Source organism: Erpetoichthys calabaricus, chromosome 3 (genome assembly GCF_900747795.2).
Source record: "Erpetoichthys calabaricus chromosome 3, fErpCal1.3, whole genome shotgun sequence".
Lineage (NCBI taxonomy): Eukaryota > Metazoa > Chordata > Cladistia > Polypteriformes > Polypteridae > Erpetoichthys > Erpetoichthys calabaricus.
This window is the reverse complement of record NC_041396.2, coordinates 267,943,324-267,961,971: the sequence shown is the minus strand read 5'-3', so window position 1 is coordinate 267,961,971 and position 18,648 is coordinate 267,943,324. Positions and strand designations below refer to the sequence as shown.

The 18,648-nt window shown below is 35.9% G+C and overlaps 1 protein-coding gene across 2 annotated transcripts in view; it reads left to right on the top strand.

The window, feature by feature from the left end:
* Positions 1-18,648, top strand: part of tfr2 (transferrin receptor 2) — a 76,894-nt gene that overhangs the window by 28,827 nt on the left and 29,419 nt on the right. The window contains exons 3-13 of one of the 2 annotated variants that reach the window (XM_028798231.2): positions 824-1,073; positions 3,254-3,449; positions 5,835-5,975; positions 6,059-6,170; positions 6,754-6,876; positions 7,557-7,673; positions 8,237-8,376; positions 8,528-8,706; positions 9,593-9,712; positions 12,726-12,808; positions 15,299-15,362. In XM_028798231.2, coding sequence (XP_028654064.1) covers positions 824-1,073; positions 3,254-3,449; positions 5,835-5,975; positions 6,059-6,170; positions 6,754-6,876; positions 7,557-7,673; positions 8,237-8,376; positions 8,528-8,706; positions 9,593-9,712; positions 12,726-12,808; positions 15,299-15,362 — 1,525 coding nt within the window. Of the gene's footprint in view, positions 1-820; positions 1,074-3,253; positions 3,450-5,834; positions 5,976-6,058; positions 6,171-6,753; positions 6,877-7,556; positions 7,674-8,236; positions 8,377-8,527; positions 8,707-9,592; positions 9,713-12,725; positions 12,809-15,298; positions 15,363-18,648 lie in introns of both variants that reach the window. The other variant, XM_028798229.2, reaches the window with a different exon arrangement.

The window sequence follows — 18,648 nt, the reverse complement described above, 5'->3', positions numbered from 1 at the left end:
ATTGAATGCATTGATATGGGGGATGAAAACCTTATTTTTTGGTGCAAGGAGAATTGTCTGCAATGTAACATCAGCTAAACCAAAGAACTTTTTATTGACCTTCATCACACCAAAGAATCTCTATGCCCAGTCACAATTCAGGTGTTGGATATGGTGGTGGTGCACCCTTAAAAGTACCTAAAGGTCCACATCAATGAAAGGCTGCAGTGGCCTTGTAGCACAGATGAGCTATATAAGAAAGGGAAGAGCAGACTCTTTAATCTTTGGAGACTGCACACTTTAATACGGGTAGTGACATCCTTTACACATTCTACAACTCTGAGATAGCAAGTGTGATTTTTTTTATTCTCTGGTGTGCTTAGTTGATAATGTCAGTTCATGAGAGGCCCCCCGAATCAGCAAACGAATTAAGAGGGGAGGCTTACTTATGGAACACACTCACACTAGGAGTAATAAAGTTTCTTTCTTTCTTTCTTTCAATAACAGCATTAACATGTAGTTTAAATACATAACCAAACTGACAAACCAGAAATGCCATGCATACAGTAGCTGAGTGTGTGCATATGTATTTGTGTAAACAATAAACGTCTCCTCTCTTGTAATGAAATGGTGTTCTTTCCATCTATCTATCTATCTATCTATCTATCTATCTATCTATCTATCTATCTATCTATCTATCTATCTATCTATCTATCTATCTATCTATCTATCTATCTATCTATCTATCTATCTATCTATCTATCTATCTATTTGTTCTCATATTGGTCAGTTTTTAATTTTACTCATTGTTCTTGCATAACAAGAGATGTTTCTTTCCCAGCAGAAAAGAGACTCTAAGTCTCGAACTTCTTACTCCATTTATAAAAACCAAGACAGAGGATCCATGAGAACAATGGTGGAGTCTGGAGATGACTCCGCCTGCGTGGAAATGAAAATGGTAGAGCCGGATATGGATGATGACCCAGAGACTTCACTGACAAGTGACATCACTAACCTTGTTCTGCGAAAACCACGAGACTACAAGAGAGCTATTGTGTACCTCATCCTTACAGCATTGCTCATTTTCATCACAGGTAAGAGCTGAATACATTTATAAAGTTTAGTACAGATTTAATGTAGCTGTTTAATTATATTACATGCATAAGTGCATATGAAAAATTAATCTACTGCCTGTGAAAAATTATCTATTAATTGCCCAGTAAATCAGTTTATAACTGAATGTAATTTTTTTATTTCTCTTCTATAAATTGAGACTATTTGAAGTGGACAGGGATCCCATTTTGTCCTTTTATGGCAGTGTGATCCAGTCTACCATCACATTCATCTTCATGGACTGGTTTAGTTGTTTGAGAAATCAAATTTTAAAAACCTCTAGCAAGTTATGAAACATGTAGTCAAAATTATTGGAGTTGATGTGGATGATTTGGAAAGTTTATGTCAGTGGGTGATGTTGAAGAAACTGGAATTGGAAGAAACAAGAAATGTTGAAGAAACTGGAACTGCTTGATTATCTAGTCAGGGTTTGATGGTGTACCCCCTCTAGTGGGATCTAGTAGAAGCTCTTTGAAAACATTTTGGGTCTTGTGTGTCTTGGGACTCCTATTCATAAAATTGGCAGACTACTGGGAGTTTTATTTTCAAATGATGTTTCTTCTGTAAACATAAGTAAATAAAAATTCTAAATTCTAAATAAAAATCACCTTTCTAGTGATCCAAATATGAGGTAAATATTACTTTTATTTGTTTACCAATTTAATCTGTTTAGGGGTGTACTTAAAATAAATAAACAAGTATGCAGGCTGGCAAAAGTAAAATAAACAGTGTTTATACTTTACCAGTAACGGCGCAATGCACGATAACGTGCAGTGAATACACTTGACCTGAGCATTCCTAGTTTCATCCTCTTTCTCTGTGCGTTTAGCATTTGTTTGCTCAGAGGTTGATGCGCTTGCTGCTTCCTGAGCAGCTCTTCTTTTCTCCACCCTAACGGCCCGCTTCTTCTCTTCTGTTGTCTGTATTTTTTCACGTTAAAACTGATTAAGTCAGTGATTGTGTTGCAATTACATAGTATGTTTTCCTTCATTTTTCACTTAAGCTGGCACTTAAGTCTTCAATCTCAAGAATGATTTAAGATATGAAGATGTAGGGGAAGTGATGGTGAAGGTTGTAGGGATAAGAACGGCACCGCAATACCGCCCTGTAGGCCGCTGCTGAGAGTTGATTCTGCAATAAAATAAAAATGAAAAGAGGAATAACCTTGGAGGTCAATCAATACCCCCAAAGCAGATAGTAGATGTCATGTAGTATATGTGTACCAAATTTCAGTTCAATATTTATTTCAAACGGTTTATGAGCGACAGGTGATTTAAAATCCTGGACAGACAAACGAACAGCCACGGTAGCGTATTATATAAGAAGATATGCATCAGCAGAAACATCAGACACTGCAAGAAAAAAAAAATAATAGAAACATTCACAATTAAAAAGTTTACATATCTATGTATTATACAGTATTTTGTCTTATTACCAAATATTTGTGTTTGTTTTTGTTTTGTGTTTCCTTGTGATATGAAAAGCTTTTTTAAAGAGCAAAGTAACACGCATGTTGATGTGGTGACTAAGGTGATGGACTTTAAACCACACAGTCTTGGTTTGGTCCTCATTTTAGACTAACTGTATACAGCGCAGCAAATTACTTTGCCTGCTTGGTTACTCCAATTACACAAAACTAAATGTGTGACAGGAATAATTTATCATGAAATTTGTGTTAAGGCTTTCAACAAGAGCAGTGAATAAAAGTAAAGTATGGCGCAGTTTGAAGGACTAAAATTGTGTACAAGTGTCTGAACTGATCAATATACAGTATGTCACTTTTTCATTCAAAGAGGACACAAGTAAAGGTGCAGCAGCAAAAATTGTTGCAGTGCTTTATTTTATTGTATGATGACATTCATACCACATTTTCTTGTTTGTAAAATACCTTGTTGTTTAAAACTCTTTACTAACCTGATGTAACTGTGAAAAGGTGAAAGGAACATTCTGAATAACTTGTGAATATGGTGTTCTCAGGAATTTGTCTAAAAAGAACATGGAAATTTGGCATATCAGCAATACAACTGAAAATGTGTCAAACAACAATGAAATGGCAAATTGATGTTGATGAACTACTTACAGTATGAGACGAGACAGTGAAAGCTCGTAATATTTTTGGGAGTTTTGAAAGCAGCTGAATTTATTTTTCTTAATCTTACAGCATTCCTCCTTGGCTACATTGCTTTTCGGGAGTCATGCACCTCTTGTTCAAATGATGAAGATCAGTTTTCATCAGCACTGCTGGATGACTACCCCAGTTCAGAATCCTTCATAGGACCTGGGATGCTTTACTGGACTGACCTGAGAGAAATGCTGCAGAAGTATTTGAGGCAGGAGTCCATTGAAAACACGGTGTGGTAGGCACTTCTATGCTGATATTTGGTCAAACTCAGTCCCTCATAGGTTGTTAGGATTGGGTTTGCTTTTTTGTTTTTCAGTAGTAAATGTATTGCATTCCTCTGGCTATTCAAATAATTCTCTGTTGTTAAACTCCATAAAACATTTTTTTTCTTTATTCTTATGTTATTTTCTTGTGTTCCAGATAATCATAATTTAATTCAAATTTTCCTTATACACTTTACAATGATAATTATAAAGTGAAGTATTAGCCAAAGTTAAAGCATACACTACTAAAATTGTTGGTGCCCAAATTCAAGATGTATCTCTGCCCAAGTCTGCTAAAATTGGTTCCAGCTCTGTATTTCATTGTAAAAGAAGTAGTATGTGAATAAAACGGATAGCTGGATTACCAAAATACTATCAGGGCAACTTATTTTTTACATTAAAAGCAATGGGAAACAAAGAATTATTGACACCTCAAAGCATTTGCTCTGGCAAATACAGTTTTTTTGGCATAGAAAGACATGTCAGATCTATTGGCAACACAATGTTGCATGGACAAATGCTAGTGTTGTGCGAAGCAGCAAACTAGGATCATATCCAGTGTTTTTTTCTGTTTAGAGGCTATTGCTATTTATATTAAACTAGCTGAAGTGCCTGGAATTACCTGGGTATAAATAAATGAGGAAAATCTGTCTTTTGGAAATTCAATATGGCTAAATACAACCCACAATGAGACAAAAAATATTCTCTTAGTCAAAATCTGTAATTCAGCAATAAAATTAAATTGTTATTCAAATTATTTGAGAAGAAAATGCTGTATCTCTGGTTTTAGATTAGATCTCACTTTGGCTGTTAGAAAAGTTTGCATGCATTGAAGATAAACATTTGCCATATGGCAGAGTTGGGAAGTGGAAAATTGCAACTAATTCATTTGCAGCCTCCTCATGTTTGCGCTACCCAAGTGGGAAAGTAAACATGGATGCCTCCATGAAAGCTAGTGTTTGGTTGGTGTTCCAGGAACAAACACTAACTTTTAAACTCAAGATCGAAGGAAAAAAAGTAAGAACGGTGCAAAAAAGTCTGTTGTCATGTCTAAAAAAGATTTTAATACAGTATGCAGTACTATTTCAGCCTGTAAGCTGCAATTAAAAAACTGCACATAGCAACCATTGAGTGCAATGCATGAACAGTAGCATGTATCATGCTAACATTGGTTAGTCGGTTTCTGTTTGCTCTGGTTAACATTTACCTTCCCAGTATTCAATATTATGTGTTGAGGTGATTCATTTAAAGTAAATTCTTCTAATAAATAAATTAAACTTATACAGTGTCATTGTACTTATTGTTTGCAGTGTACATTGCCATTTTGAATTGACATCATAATATGAAGTTGGACAAACTCAGACCAGGCTTGAGTTTGCAAATAGTAATTGTGAGTTTGGGGTGCATTTTCTTTGTATTTTTCCTATCAGGGGTCGGAAATTGTCAGTTCTGTGTTTTAGTTGAATGCAACAGAAGTCCCAAGACACTGCTGCTGCCTGATGGGAATTGTAGTCCTTCCATCAGTGCTGTTTGTTCAGTCCCCACCACCCCATTCATTACAATCCCTCTCCCTAATATGCCATATTGCCTGTATTTTAAGTTGGAGAAACAGCAACACACTTACAAAATTTTGTGAAAATCGGTTCAGCCATTTCTGAATAATTGGTGAACAATTAGGCAAACAAATGGCTTTTTAAACTCATCACATATTAGTTTTAGAGTTGCACAAATAACATACTGGAATGTCCGGGTAGTGAACTGTTTGTTTTGGTAATAAACCAATTAGAAAGGTTCTAATTACCATGAGATAAGAGACTTGTGCAAAACTGCAGCCTAGCCTGCACTAGGTAAACTACTATCTGTTGGAAAAGTTAGATTTTTCTGTAATTGAATCATTTTCACTTGTCTTAGTAAAATCACATTTTTTAGTAATCTTCTTCTTCTTTTTCTGTTCCTTTTTTGTTAACTTGTTGAAAACAGTTAAATTAATACTATCTTGCCTAAAAAACTATGCTTAATAAAATTGATGTTACGTGAATCTTTTAAAATAGATAGATAGATAGATAGATAGATAGATAGATAGATAGATAGATAGATAGATAGATAGATAGATAGATAGATAGATAGATAGATAGATAGATAGATAGATAGATAGATAGATAGATAGATAGATAGATAGATAGATAGATAGAACATTAAAGCTCTTTCCTTATTACTTCTTTACATTTGCTAACTACAGCAAAGTCTCCATCTAACCATCTCTAATGTCAGATGTAAGCCGGACTTCACAAGGTAGACCAGTGAAAAGCTGCAGATAGGCCTGTAAACTGCCTGTAAACTTTATCTTCACATTTCAGGAAGTACAGTCAGATGACACATCCTCCTGGCTCAAGTACAGGGAGCATGTTGGCTGCCCATGTTTTGGAAACATTTAAAAAGCTGAAGTTAGACCATACCTGGACTGATTCCCACTATGCCACACTGCAGTTTCCTGACAGGTATGAAGTTGTTTTGTTGTCACCATGCAATACAGTAGAATATAATTTAGTTGTTGATCTAATGTCTGATATTGCTTTTCAAGGATGAAGCCAAACTACCTGCAAATTGTAGATAACACTGGAATGCTGATACAGAATATTCCTCCAACAAATCCCGAAGCCTACTGTGCATATAGTGCAACAGGAAATGTTACAGTAAGAATGAAATGTTCATTTATCTATACATGTATGCTTTTCATGCATATTAATTTTGTGTTTTATTTTAACTACACTGTACTGTAGCTATGTATGTTAGGTATGTACTGTAAGTGGATAACAAAATGTAATACAAGAAACTACCATTGCAAACCATGATCTGCTCTAGCAGTCTTGTTAGTCCACTGCTAAGTTCATTCCAGGTTAATGTCGCCAATAATTTCTTGCAAGGTAACTTGTGGATCAAAACTGAACCAAAATGCAAAAGTTACTGGTAAATATTCCATATCATAATGGGTTGGAGTTTAGGGCAGCCAAAATATTACAGAAGGGAACCATATATTTCTCTCTTTCTCTCAAGCTTCTGTAATTATGAACTAGTTAATAGCAGAGGTCTATCTGCATTTGTAGGCAGCAGAGCTTTCTTTTACTTATACTTATAATCATTAAATGTTAGTTAACATTCACATTGCAGTACATATTTTCATTTCGTATCAATTAATTGATCTTTTTGATATACTGCAGAAGCAGCTATAAAACTCTCTCTGTAAAGTTATGAACTGTTTAAATGTGTATTTCATAGGGAGGACTGGTTTATTCAAACTATGGACAAAAAGAAGATTTTGAAAGGCTTTTGAAGCTAGGAGTGGAAATAAAAGGCAACATTGCTATCATGCGGATAGGAAAAATCAGCTTTGCAGAGAAGGTGAGCTTGAGAAGCAGGCAGGTATTTTACAGTCTTATGGAGATAAGAAACACATTAATAAACTATTGTTCATTACAAAGATTTACAAAAACATTTTAAGTATATTATGGTGTGTTATTTCTTGAAAAACATTATTTAGCATAAAGATTAACATTGTCGGGCGGCACGGTGGCGCAGTGGGTAGCGCTGCTGCCTCGCAGTTGGGAGATCTGGGGACCTGGGTTCGATTCCCGGGTCCTCCCTGCGTGGAGTTTGCATGTTCTCCCCGTGTCTGCGTGGGTTTCCTCCGGGGGCTCCGGTTTCCTCCCACAGTCCAAAGACATGCAGGTTAGGTGGATTGGCGATTCTAAATTGGCCCTAGTGTGTGCTTGGTGTGTGGGTGTGTTTGTGTGTGTCCTGCAGTGGGTTGGCACCCTGCCCAGGATTGTTTCCTGCCTTGTGCCCTGTGTTGGCTGGGATTGGCTCCAGCAGACCCCCGTGACCCTGTGTTCGGATTCAGCGGGTTGGAAAATGGATGGATGGATTAACATTGTCTTGTTAAAGATTATCAGGGCCACAATCAATTGTGTATTTTCTTATGCTCTAAAACTGTTCCAAAGCTGAAAGAATCTTGCACTGTCAAAAAATCAAAAAGCATGTATGTAGTGCAAGTGTAATCCAGCTGTGTTTTGAACTGTCAGGTTGCAAATGCAGAGAGATTTGGGGCAGCAGGTGCTCTGATTTATCCAGACCCCATTGACATCCCCCAGGACCCCAGAGGAATGGGCCTCCATAGCTCTACAGCCATCTCTGAGCATGTGAGTACTTCATTAGTCGGAAGTCACAAAAACTAGAGAACCCTCAGTAAAGACAAAGTAGAAAACATGTGACCTAACCTAACTAAACAAATCCAGATTTGATATATTTTAAAGTTGACAGGCTGGGAGAAACTGTCCTGCAATGCTGTGTTAGTACTGTCTAGTTTGATGGTATTCATACTGTATTTGTAGAATGTGCAGTATTCTGAAAATCATTCTTAAACTGAACTGAAAATCAGGAAGGAGAGTTCAGTCTGACACCTCTGGCCAGTCTACACATTAACATATTGAGAGAGGTGTACAACAAACAGAAAGTGTCTACATTTTAGGAGACTGGTCCACATTAAGTTGAAACTCATTGAGAGAGCCCAAACCAAGAATTTTTCCTAGTGATTCATTGACTAATCACAAAGGTTGAAAAAGACTAACCTAGAACCCTTTTAATTATGTAAATTTAGAAAAATGTAACCTTTAGATTGGTCAAAATACATATCAATGCTCTGACTCTGATGTTTATGTTTGCCTGAAGTATATGTGTTATTTTGTACCATGTCCAAACACAGGTTCACCTTGGATCAGGCGACCCTTTTACTCCAGGATTTCCATCCTTTAACCATACCCAGTTTCCTCCTGTCCAGTCTTCTGGTCTTCCTAGCATCCTGGCTCAGACCATCAGCGCCAATGCGGCTTTTACATTGCTCAGGTAAAGCCCACAACCTTAGCCTCTGTTGGGCTTCAAGTCCTAGCACATCAATTACTTAGAGTATAATGATGTACTGTATAATCCTGCTGTGGATGAATGTTGATTATTCTCAGTTTCTTAATGTCTTTTTCTTGATATTGTGTGTCTCCAGTCAGCTGTCAGGACCTAGTGCGCCAAAAGAATGGAATGGAAGACTGTCCAATGTGCCTTATTCTCTGGGACCCAACTTTACCAACCCTGAACGTCTTCTAAGACTGGGGGTGAACAATTACTTTAGCTCTCTGCTCATTAATAACATTTTTGGCTGCATTGAGGGTAAACATGAGCCAGGTTAGACTTTTAACTTTATTGAATATTTCTATAAGTTGTGGCATTTTAGTATATCAAAGTTTACATTTAATTCTGCTCTAAAAATGTCATAAAATGTCCTTTGGTATCTATTTATCTTTCTATTATATAGCATCTTTCCTATATATCTCTATTTAACTGTTACACAATCCATTTTCTATCTATCTATCTATCTATCTATCTATCTATCTATCTATCTATCTATCTATCTATCTATCTATCTATCTATCTATCTATCTATCTATCTATCTATCTATCTATCTATCTATCTATCTATCTATCTATCTATCTATCTATGAGTTTATCTTAAATTGCTAATTTGTTCTTCAATAATGCAGCATTTTTATACGCACTGTTCAATTATTGAGTTTTTATAAGAGGTATGGAACAAACTGCCTTAGCGTCCCTCAACAGAAACCACAGTTCAAATTTGAGTATGTAACATACTGTATGCAGTAATCAGATTAACATCCTACTGCATAAGCAGCTGAAAATTTCAGGAGAAATCTGAAAGAGTGTTAATAAGGTGTCGTAAGTGTAGTCTGAAGTGCACATGGTGACAATAAAATTGTTTTTTTATAAGTTTGGAAGTTTTGTTACTTTAGTGTAAAGAAAAATAGAGAAGGATCTACAGAGTCAGTTGTGGAGGCAAAGATGAGATTTACTTAAAGAAATCTCTCATCTTATGTAGATGGACACTGGGAGACATGGCTGCCAAATGAAGCATATTAGTTGGCACCATCTCAAACATTTATGGTTACATCCAGAACATGGTTAGGTCTCTATAACCTAAACTAGTGCGATGGGATTTTTTATCAGTGTTCCTTTTTAGGAAATATATCCACAGCAACTGTATTTTTTTTTCCAGACCAGTACATTATTATCGGAGCTCAGAGGGATGCTTGGGGACCTGGTGCAGCAAAGTCTGGTGTTGGCACTGCAATTCTGTTACAGTTAGCACGCTCATTCAGTTCCATGGTGCAAAATGGTAAGAAAAAGTACATTTTTGATTCCCTTACCTTCAAACCAGATGCATTACATTTTAGATTTATTAAAGAACTAGCTGTACCCCATGGCTTTGACAACATAGTAATGAAACAGGACAAACTTTAAAAATCAATAAGCGTTGGCAATATATTTGATCATGTTCAGCTCTGACGGGAAAGCATTCTCCGTGTGGGGAGAAAAGCACATGGCAGTGATATCTCTGGCAATCAGCAGCTACCCTCTAAAACACATGGAGCTCTGATCTCTCTCTCAAAAACGTCAAACATTACTCCTTAACAATCTGTAGATGATAATGTCTGTTGAACAAACAGAGGCATGGTGCACTCCAACACATGGTGAGACGTAGACTAACTCAAACAGAGGCTGGCACGTGAATGGGGAAGGCCCCACCACCCCAACCCCCCGCTCTCGGCCCACAGCCACTCAGTTGGATTTGCATAAATACATTGGTTCCGCAAGCGAACTATGGTACTTAGCGTGATGAGAGAAGTCGCAAAATCAACCGGAAAGTTCAAGCAAATTATAGAAAAAAACCAGATCTAAATCCGTTAAGTAATCTCTTGTGAAAAGCAGACAGACATAAAGCAGACAGACATACATACAGACAGAACATGCTTGGACCACAAAATTTTTAAAACCGTTTCTTAGCGAGCACCTATAGGCCAAGGGTAACCTACATTCCAAATTTCAAGTCCCAAGTCCTCATAGTTCGGGAGATTTCGTGATGAATGAGTCAGTGGTATTTGGCTTTTATATATATAGATAGATACATGAAATTGGAAAAATTAGTCTAACATTTTGAGTATATAAAGTATAGCTATAGAAAGATGAAAACCATTCATAGTATATTACTGGATATTTGGTTCTAGGATTAAAAGAGGTTGTTATACTCTGTTTAATTAAGAACTTGGTTAGCTACAAGGAGTATATAACACCTTTTACAGACAGCATAATCACAAATAGTCATGAATACAATTAAGTGTAACATATAAAAGTAAGGTGAAACAGAAGGTATTTCATTTGTTACAAGACAACAAGACAACAAAACATCAGAAACTTTGTTTACCTTAGATAATGGGAATTAAGTAGGAAAATAAAAGGTTCATGATAGCTTGCTGTGTGTGATTTTTTAATATGTTCTAAAAATGACAGAATTGTTTGCTCCCTTGACTTGCAGGTAGAGTTAACTACAAAACGAGGATAGACTCTTGCCTCAATCAGTAAAAGGACAGTAAAGCATTAGCAAAGATGTTCTTGTAGGTCTAGTAGTTAACATCTCTGTTTTAATTTTTTTGCTGGAGACAATTGAACCATAATATCAAAACTGTGTTAGGATTTCCAGTAATTTTAGCCCAAGGCATCTAATATTACTGTAACTGAGATTATGCTTTTAGAACATTTTAACAATCGTGATGAGAACAATAAGTTCATTCATCCTAATCACCCAGATCCTCCAAAATAATAACAAAATGATTTTTGAAAGGTCATAATGTCGACCACACTATTTGGTAGTTTATCACACATGTCTGTGGTTCTTTATGTGAATAAAAACCTTATAAAAATTTCCCTTTAAAAACATTCCAACATTACCCCTGTGTTCTGTTCAAGAATTTATTTTAAAGTAACAACTGAGATCCACTGTACTAATTCTCTTCATAATTTGAAACACTTCAGTCATGTTCCCTCTTAATCTCTGTTTGTTTAAACTAAATACTCATACCACTCAGCTCCAGAATCAGATAGATAGATAGATAGATAGATAGATAGATAGATAGATAGATAGATAGATAGATAGATAGATAGATAGATAGATAGATAGATAGATAGATAGATAGATAGATAGATAGATAGATAGATAGATATTTACTTTTATTTGTCCCTGGGGGGAAATTTGGCTTTTTATAGATGCTCAAAATTAATTTTGTCATGTAATACAGTCTTTGCCTTCTACATTTGGCTTCCTGAAAATCTAAACAAGAAAATGGATACAGTAATCCCTCGCTATATCGCGCTTCGCCTTTCGCGGCTTCACTCCATCGCGGATTTTATATGTAAGCATATTTAAATATATATCGCGGATTTTTCGCTGCTTCGCGGGTTTCTGCGGACAATGGGTCTTTTAATTTCTGGTACATGCTTCCTCAGTTAGTTTGCCCAGTTGATTTCATACAAGGGACACTATTGGCAGATGGCTGAGAAGCTACCCGGCTTACTTTTCTCTTTCTTTTGCGCTGACTTTCTCTGATCCTGACATAGGGGGATTGAGCAGGGGGGCTGTTCGCACACCTAGACGATACGGACGCTCGTCTAAAAATGCTGAAAGATTATCTTCACGTTGTGATCTTTTGTGCAGCTGCTTCCTGAAACGACATGCTGCACGGAGCTTCGCATACTTAAAAGCTCAAAGGGCACGTATTGATTTTTGATTGAAAAACAAACTCTGTCTCACTTTGTCTGCTCCTGACGGAGGGGGTGTGAGCTGCCGCCTTCAACAGATTTTTGGGCCGCGGTGCTTCACATACTTAAAAGAAAAACAGCCCTATTGATCTGTTTGCTTTTCTCTCTATCTCTGTGACAGTCACTGCTCCTGACAAGCACTCCTTTGAAGAGGAAGATATGTTTGCATTCTTTTAATTGTGAGACGGAACTGTCATCTCTGTCTTGTCATGGAGCACAGTTTAAACTTTTGAAAAAGAGACAAATGTTTGTTTGCAGTGTTTGAATAAAGTTCATGTCTCTCTACAACCTCCTGTGTTTCTGCGCAAATCTGTGACCCAAGCATGACAATATAAAAATAACCATATAAACATATGGTTTCTACTTCTCGGATTTTCTTATTTCGCGGGTGGCTCTGGAACGCAACCCCCGCGATGGAGGAGGGATTACTGTAGTTTTGAATTTTTCATTAGTATTAACAGGTGTCTAAAACAAATATACTATGCATATTTTTAAAGCCATCTCTTTTAATAGTTGCAAATATATTCCAATTACAGGTTTTCAACCAAGAAGAAGCTTGCTTTTTGTAAGCTGGGATGCAGGTGACTTTGGAAATGTCGGGGCTACTGAATGGCTGGAGGTAGGAAACATAATATTATAAAAACAGGACAGTCACAGAATGAATGTAACATCTAGCTCAGAGTTTTTACATATAGGGGATAATTTCAGTTCCCAAATACAATATACAACCAAATAGGTATATCACAACTGTTAGTCTTTGTAATGAAAACCATTATGATTTTCTAGTTCAAACTACAGTAAGATATTTTAAAAATAAAAAATGAGGCCTAAACCTTGGAATGTAGTTTCAAGCTTTCCTACCTGTAGGCTTCAAACTCAAAATGCCAAAATTAGACATTTTCTCCTAAATGTAGCTGTAGAGCTTTTCTATCAAAATTACTTTAGAGTGAAATAAATTACCCAGTCACAATAACATATCACCCTTCAGGAACAGATAGTATGTCTGATACTACAAATGAGATTGGTTTGTGTATTAAGATTCCCACACCTCTAGTTTTCTTTGTATTGCTGGAGTAAAAGATTTGTCCAATCTGATCTCTTTGCAACTGAAATTGGTCCTTACTTATTAAGTGAGTTTCCTGTAAAAATACTCTCTCTGCATTTAGACCTGTTAGGTGAAAAAATACTTTTTTCCTTTTTAGATCATGAATGAAACCTTTGACATTCCAGCTCACAAAATTCATTTTGGTCAGAGAGACACTGCTTTTGAACTTTTTGGGACATTTTGAAAACTTAAGTAAAAGTAGTACATTTTACGTTGTTGTTGCTATTTATACTGGCAATTATATTTGTCAGGGTAGAAAGGATAAATAAGAAGTAACTCTCCCCCATTTTGCCTCCCCAAGTGAGGCTAGACCACACTTCACAAAGTCCCAGCCCCCTGACATGCCAAGAGACAGATCACACCCAAAATAAAAAACAAACCCCCAGCAGCAGTGTAGTAAATATTAAAATAATGATAGTACAGTCTAGATACAATAAACCTAGGGTATGATCTTAAACAGTCCCTTTAGGAGAAAACAAAAGTCTAATGACACTATAAATAATTGCTTACTTAGTGGTTAACAAAATATTCATATATTCAATAGTGACATTTCAATATTGAAATTAAAAAGAAAAAGAAAACAAACTCCAAAAAAAATGGCCAAAAAGGAAACAGAATCTATAGTTTGGCAAATGTTGCATTACAAATAGACCAAGTTGCAAACAGAATGTTCTTTACATTATCAGGACACGATATGACACATGATCATGTTTTTAATGATGTCTTGATCAGTCTTTTTAGCTCCTTTTCTACTTCTTCAGCAGAATGAACAAAATAAGATATTATATGTAATAATAATATTTAGTAAGTTACTTAAAACCACACTTAAGCCAGAGTTGAAATACTGGCTAAAACCTGAAACACATACTAAGTCACAAAAATAAATCCTTTTTCTGCTTTTCTTTTACCTAGGCCATATCATGCTTTCCCATTGTGCTAACATCAACGACAAATGTCACAGCACTCACCATGAGTTCAATTTTAACAGAAAAATTTTGAGTGTATGGATAATCACATATTGTTCATCAGAATCCTACTCTTATAGAACCCTTCACAGTATTTGGTCCTTGCAATGCTCTGTATCCTCATCTTATATGCTTCCAACTGCTTTCTTATATTTTTATCCCTCTTTTTTCTTTATGTAACAACTTTGCATTTTTTCCACCACATTTTGCCTAGTTCTTGTATTCCTGTAAGCTTTTGCTGCTTTATTAATCTCTGGGGGAATCAAGCTACACCTCTGCTTGTCCTAGTGAATTTCCTCCATTTTAGTATTTAAAAGAAAATTTACATTAAACTGGCTTTCGTTGTCCACATGCCCAACAAAATCCTTTGTACTAGGCTTTAAACCCTGAAGTTATGAGTTCTAATCCTGCTACCTGACACTGTGCGACTATAAGCAAGTCATTTCATCTGTCTTTGCTCCACTTTGAAAAAACAAATGAAATGTAACCAATTGTATTTCAAATGTTGTAAGTCACCTTGGATAAATGAGTCAGTCAAATATTAAATAATAATATTGATGTTTAATGAAAGGTAAGACATAGGAGAAAAGATGTCAACTGTCATGATAAATTTTTCTTGCACCTTGTTCTACAGGACTCATATCCTTCTTTAATGGCATTTTTTACAAGTGATTGTAGAACTGTCCTTTAGGTTTCTGTTATACTCTTTCATTTTAAAAAATGAAAAATGTGTACAAGCAGCCAGGAAGCTTTTGATTTCTTCTTCTTCATCCAAGAATTTATTTGTCAACGGAAAGGTAAAGTTGCAGGAAGCATTGACACATGTTTAATAGGATGAGCAATTGATATACAAGGGCTGTAAGTAGAATGTTAGGATTACCTTCACTTTGTTTATGTTGGGTGACTGGGAACTACATGTAATACACCAATAACTTAACCATCTTTTCCACTTCTGCAGCATTATGTCACTTTATGAAGATGACTTAATTACCCTGGTGTGACAATCAAATAAATTAACCTGCATCTCGTCTGTTTTCAGGGTTATTTGACAATGCTTCACCTCAAAGCTGTGGCCTACTTCAGTTTGGATAAAGCTGTGTTAGGTAAATATATTTTATGTGTATGGTACATGTTTGAAAGGCATGAGGCTTTACCAGCTTTAAAAAAAATGAACATTTGGCCTCATTTTTGACTCTTTTCTACTACTCTGATCTCATTCAGCATCAATTCAACATTCTCCATTCAAAATGCATATTCCATATATCAAATATATTCTATAAGTTTTTATTTCAAAATTGTTGTGTTGTGATGCACAACAACACAACATGGCAAAAAAAGATAACAGGTACATTCACACTGCAGCTAAAAGTGACTTGATTTTGATTTTTCTCTTGTATCTGTTTTTTGATTTTGAGTGTTCAGTTAATTTTGCATTCTGTCCAAATCCAATATAAATTTATATATATATATTTATCCTGAATATACCCTATCTTTCACAAAAATGAATCAAAAATTCATCAGACCTATGGGAACTAATAGAACCCTACAAATATCAATAACATGCCGGCTGTTATGCTACTTAACATTGATTCAGTGCGGGACGTTGGCATATTTGTCAGCTCATGATAGCAAGGAAGAGAAGCAGAAAACAAAAAGTGTAGCTGTTGCTTTTTATCATTGCCGTATTTGTATGTAGAAACCTGTGGACATGAGATAGGAGCACAGACTGGTGGGAGCAAGATGTGGATGGTTTGGATGCAAAGCAGTGGTTTGTGCCAGAAGGCTACAAGGATATTGGATTACTTATGTCAATTTCTATCTGCAAGACAGTCTTGGAAAAAATATGCACTTGATTTGTGCCATTTCCACAATAAATCAATTAACATCTGAGCAGTTTTGACTGGTGACAGCCACCCCAAGCTTTTATTAATATGCCACCACACTTTCCTTCCATTGTCATGCTGTTTTGGTCTTGATTTTTAATGAGGAGTTATGACAGAGGCCTCATAAATGATGAAGAAAAATAGTGTTCATTTCCAGAAAATTTCAATTCAAGTATCATATTTAATGTGCTTATGTCTTTATTTATGAATTTAGTACAACATATGAACTAAATACAGTATATAGTAATATAAATCCAATGTGAAATGTTCTGAATCTATATATTTTTTTTTTTGTTTGCTCTTCACACTTCTCTAAAAAGATTAGATCTGTGTCCCACATGAGTGAAAAAATTGGAATTGGACTTTAGTGTGAATGTATCCTAAGTGAGAAATTGTTGGCATGTATAGTGCAATATAGGATAGCTTGGAAAAATAAAGGACACAAGCTAAAGGTCATCCTGTTGTTCAGTTTTATTTTTTAATTGATGCAAAATAAAAGAAAACATAATAATGAGAGCTGCAGTCGTTTCAGCAACTGAACAAGAAGTAACACTTGAATTTAAGTCTATAGTAGATCGATTAAATGCCCAAGTACAATACATTTCTGAATCAGTGCATTACATAATTACATACTACTGTATTGTTCAAATTAAAAACGTTCTTTTGAATTACCAGTTTGATTGATCTAGTTTACATGTCATTACACTGTCAACATTTTATATTCAGTAGTAATGTGAATGGTGTGAAGCATACTTGACAGTAAATAAAAACTAAATACAAGACCATATTTCACAATAACTATTACATACATTTATATGTACACATACACTGTGTTTTTAGGAGTCAAAAGGAAAGCTGCAGTTTCAACTGCTAGTGTGCTGACCAAACTTCACAACTACCCAACTTCGAACTTTACTCCTGCTGAAGAATTCACCCCATTCAGCAGGACTTATAGCACCATACAACAAGACAAACACATCAATGTCATTTAAAAAGTTTTACTTGTACATCTGTGGTTTACATAGGCATCACCTAATGAGCCCGGTGGACCCATCATTTACACATGAGTGCAATCTATTGTACCCATGATCTTTCAAAAACATAAAGAACATTATCTACAGTAGCATAACTAATAAAACTTTGGTTAAGGATACATGCATATTGCATAGTTTCACATATCAGCAACTTCAGAAAAGCCTCATTGACAACATGAACATCATGCTGACCACAAGAAAAATATCGAGGGACTGTTTTAGGGCAAGATATACTCTGAGAACTTCCCAACATACAGATCTCTTTCCAAAGTTCTTTTTAGTACTATTTTAGATATATTTTTACTTGTTGCATCACATTGACAAAACAAGAATGATGCGGAAGAAATGAGAAAACTTGTATGTGATATTTTATTAATTCTTAGCATTTTCAATGGACAAAATAGCTTTAAATGTTTTACCAATGTGTAATTAATATGTTTCATTAATTTAAATGATAGTGTAATTAGAAATACATAAACATAATCTTCTATAACCTAAAATGTCAAAAACTGTAATTTGAATGATACTTACAATCAGAGTTCAACATATTGCAGGCAGTGCTGTGCCACTGTGGTGCTGATCATTGCTAAATGCAAATGGATTCTCGCTCTTTTTCATTGCTGTTTTGGGTAGATGTTTTTAGAAGTAGCACTCACTGTTACCACACTATTTGAAATTCACCCAACTATGGCTCTAAACCGGCTCCTTTGCCTGATGGAGTGCCAACTCATACTGTTGGTGACTTATCCTAGACTGGTTTAGGTTTAGGTTTATTTGTCATATATAGGTTAACACAGGGTCAACATACAATGAAATGTGTATGACGAGAAAAACAAGTCACTCAGCCTAGATCTAATAAAGCTTAAAAAAAAAAAAAAAAAGATTACAAGTTAAAAATAGACAAGCCATATAAAATAAAATGTGTATGTTTTAAAAGAAGTTATAAGTTATAAAGTGCAGATGCATGTTCCAGTCAGTATTCAGAGTGTGTGCAGGTACAGTGTGTGTGTGAGTAGTGCAATGTAGATGTAATGCAATGTAGATGTAATGTAAGTGAATGTAAGTGTTCAGGTGTTGCTGTTGAGGAGTCGAATGGCCTGGTGGTAAAAACTGTTCTTAAGTCTTGTAGTCCGAGCAGCCAGACTCCTGTATCGTCTGCCAGATGGTAACAAGGAGAACAGCTGGCGTGCTGGATGGCTGTGGTCCTTTATGATGCTGCTTGTCTTACGCAAGCACCGATGGAGGTAAATGTCTTCAATGGCAGGAAGACTCTTGCCCGTGATGTGCTCTGCTGCCTTCACCACTCTCTGTAGTGATTTCCGGCTGCTGGCAGAGCAGCTCCCATACCAGACGGTAATGCAGCCCGTCAGCAGACTCTCGACCACACTCCTGTAAAAGTTTGAGGTGATGTTGGCATTCATGCCAAACTTCCTCAGCCTCCTCAGGAAATAGAGCCGCTGGCGAGCTTTCTT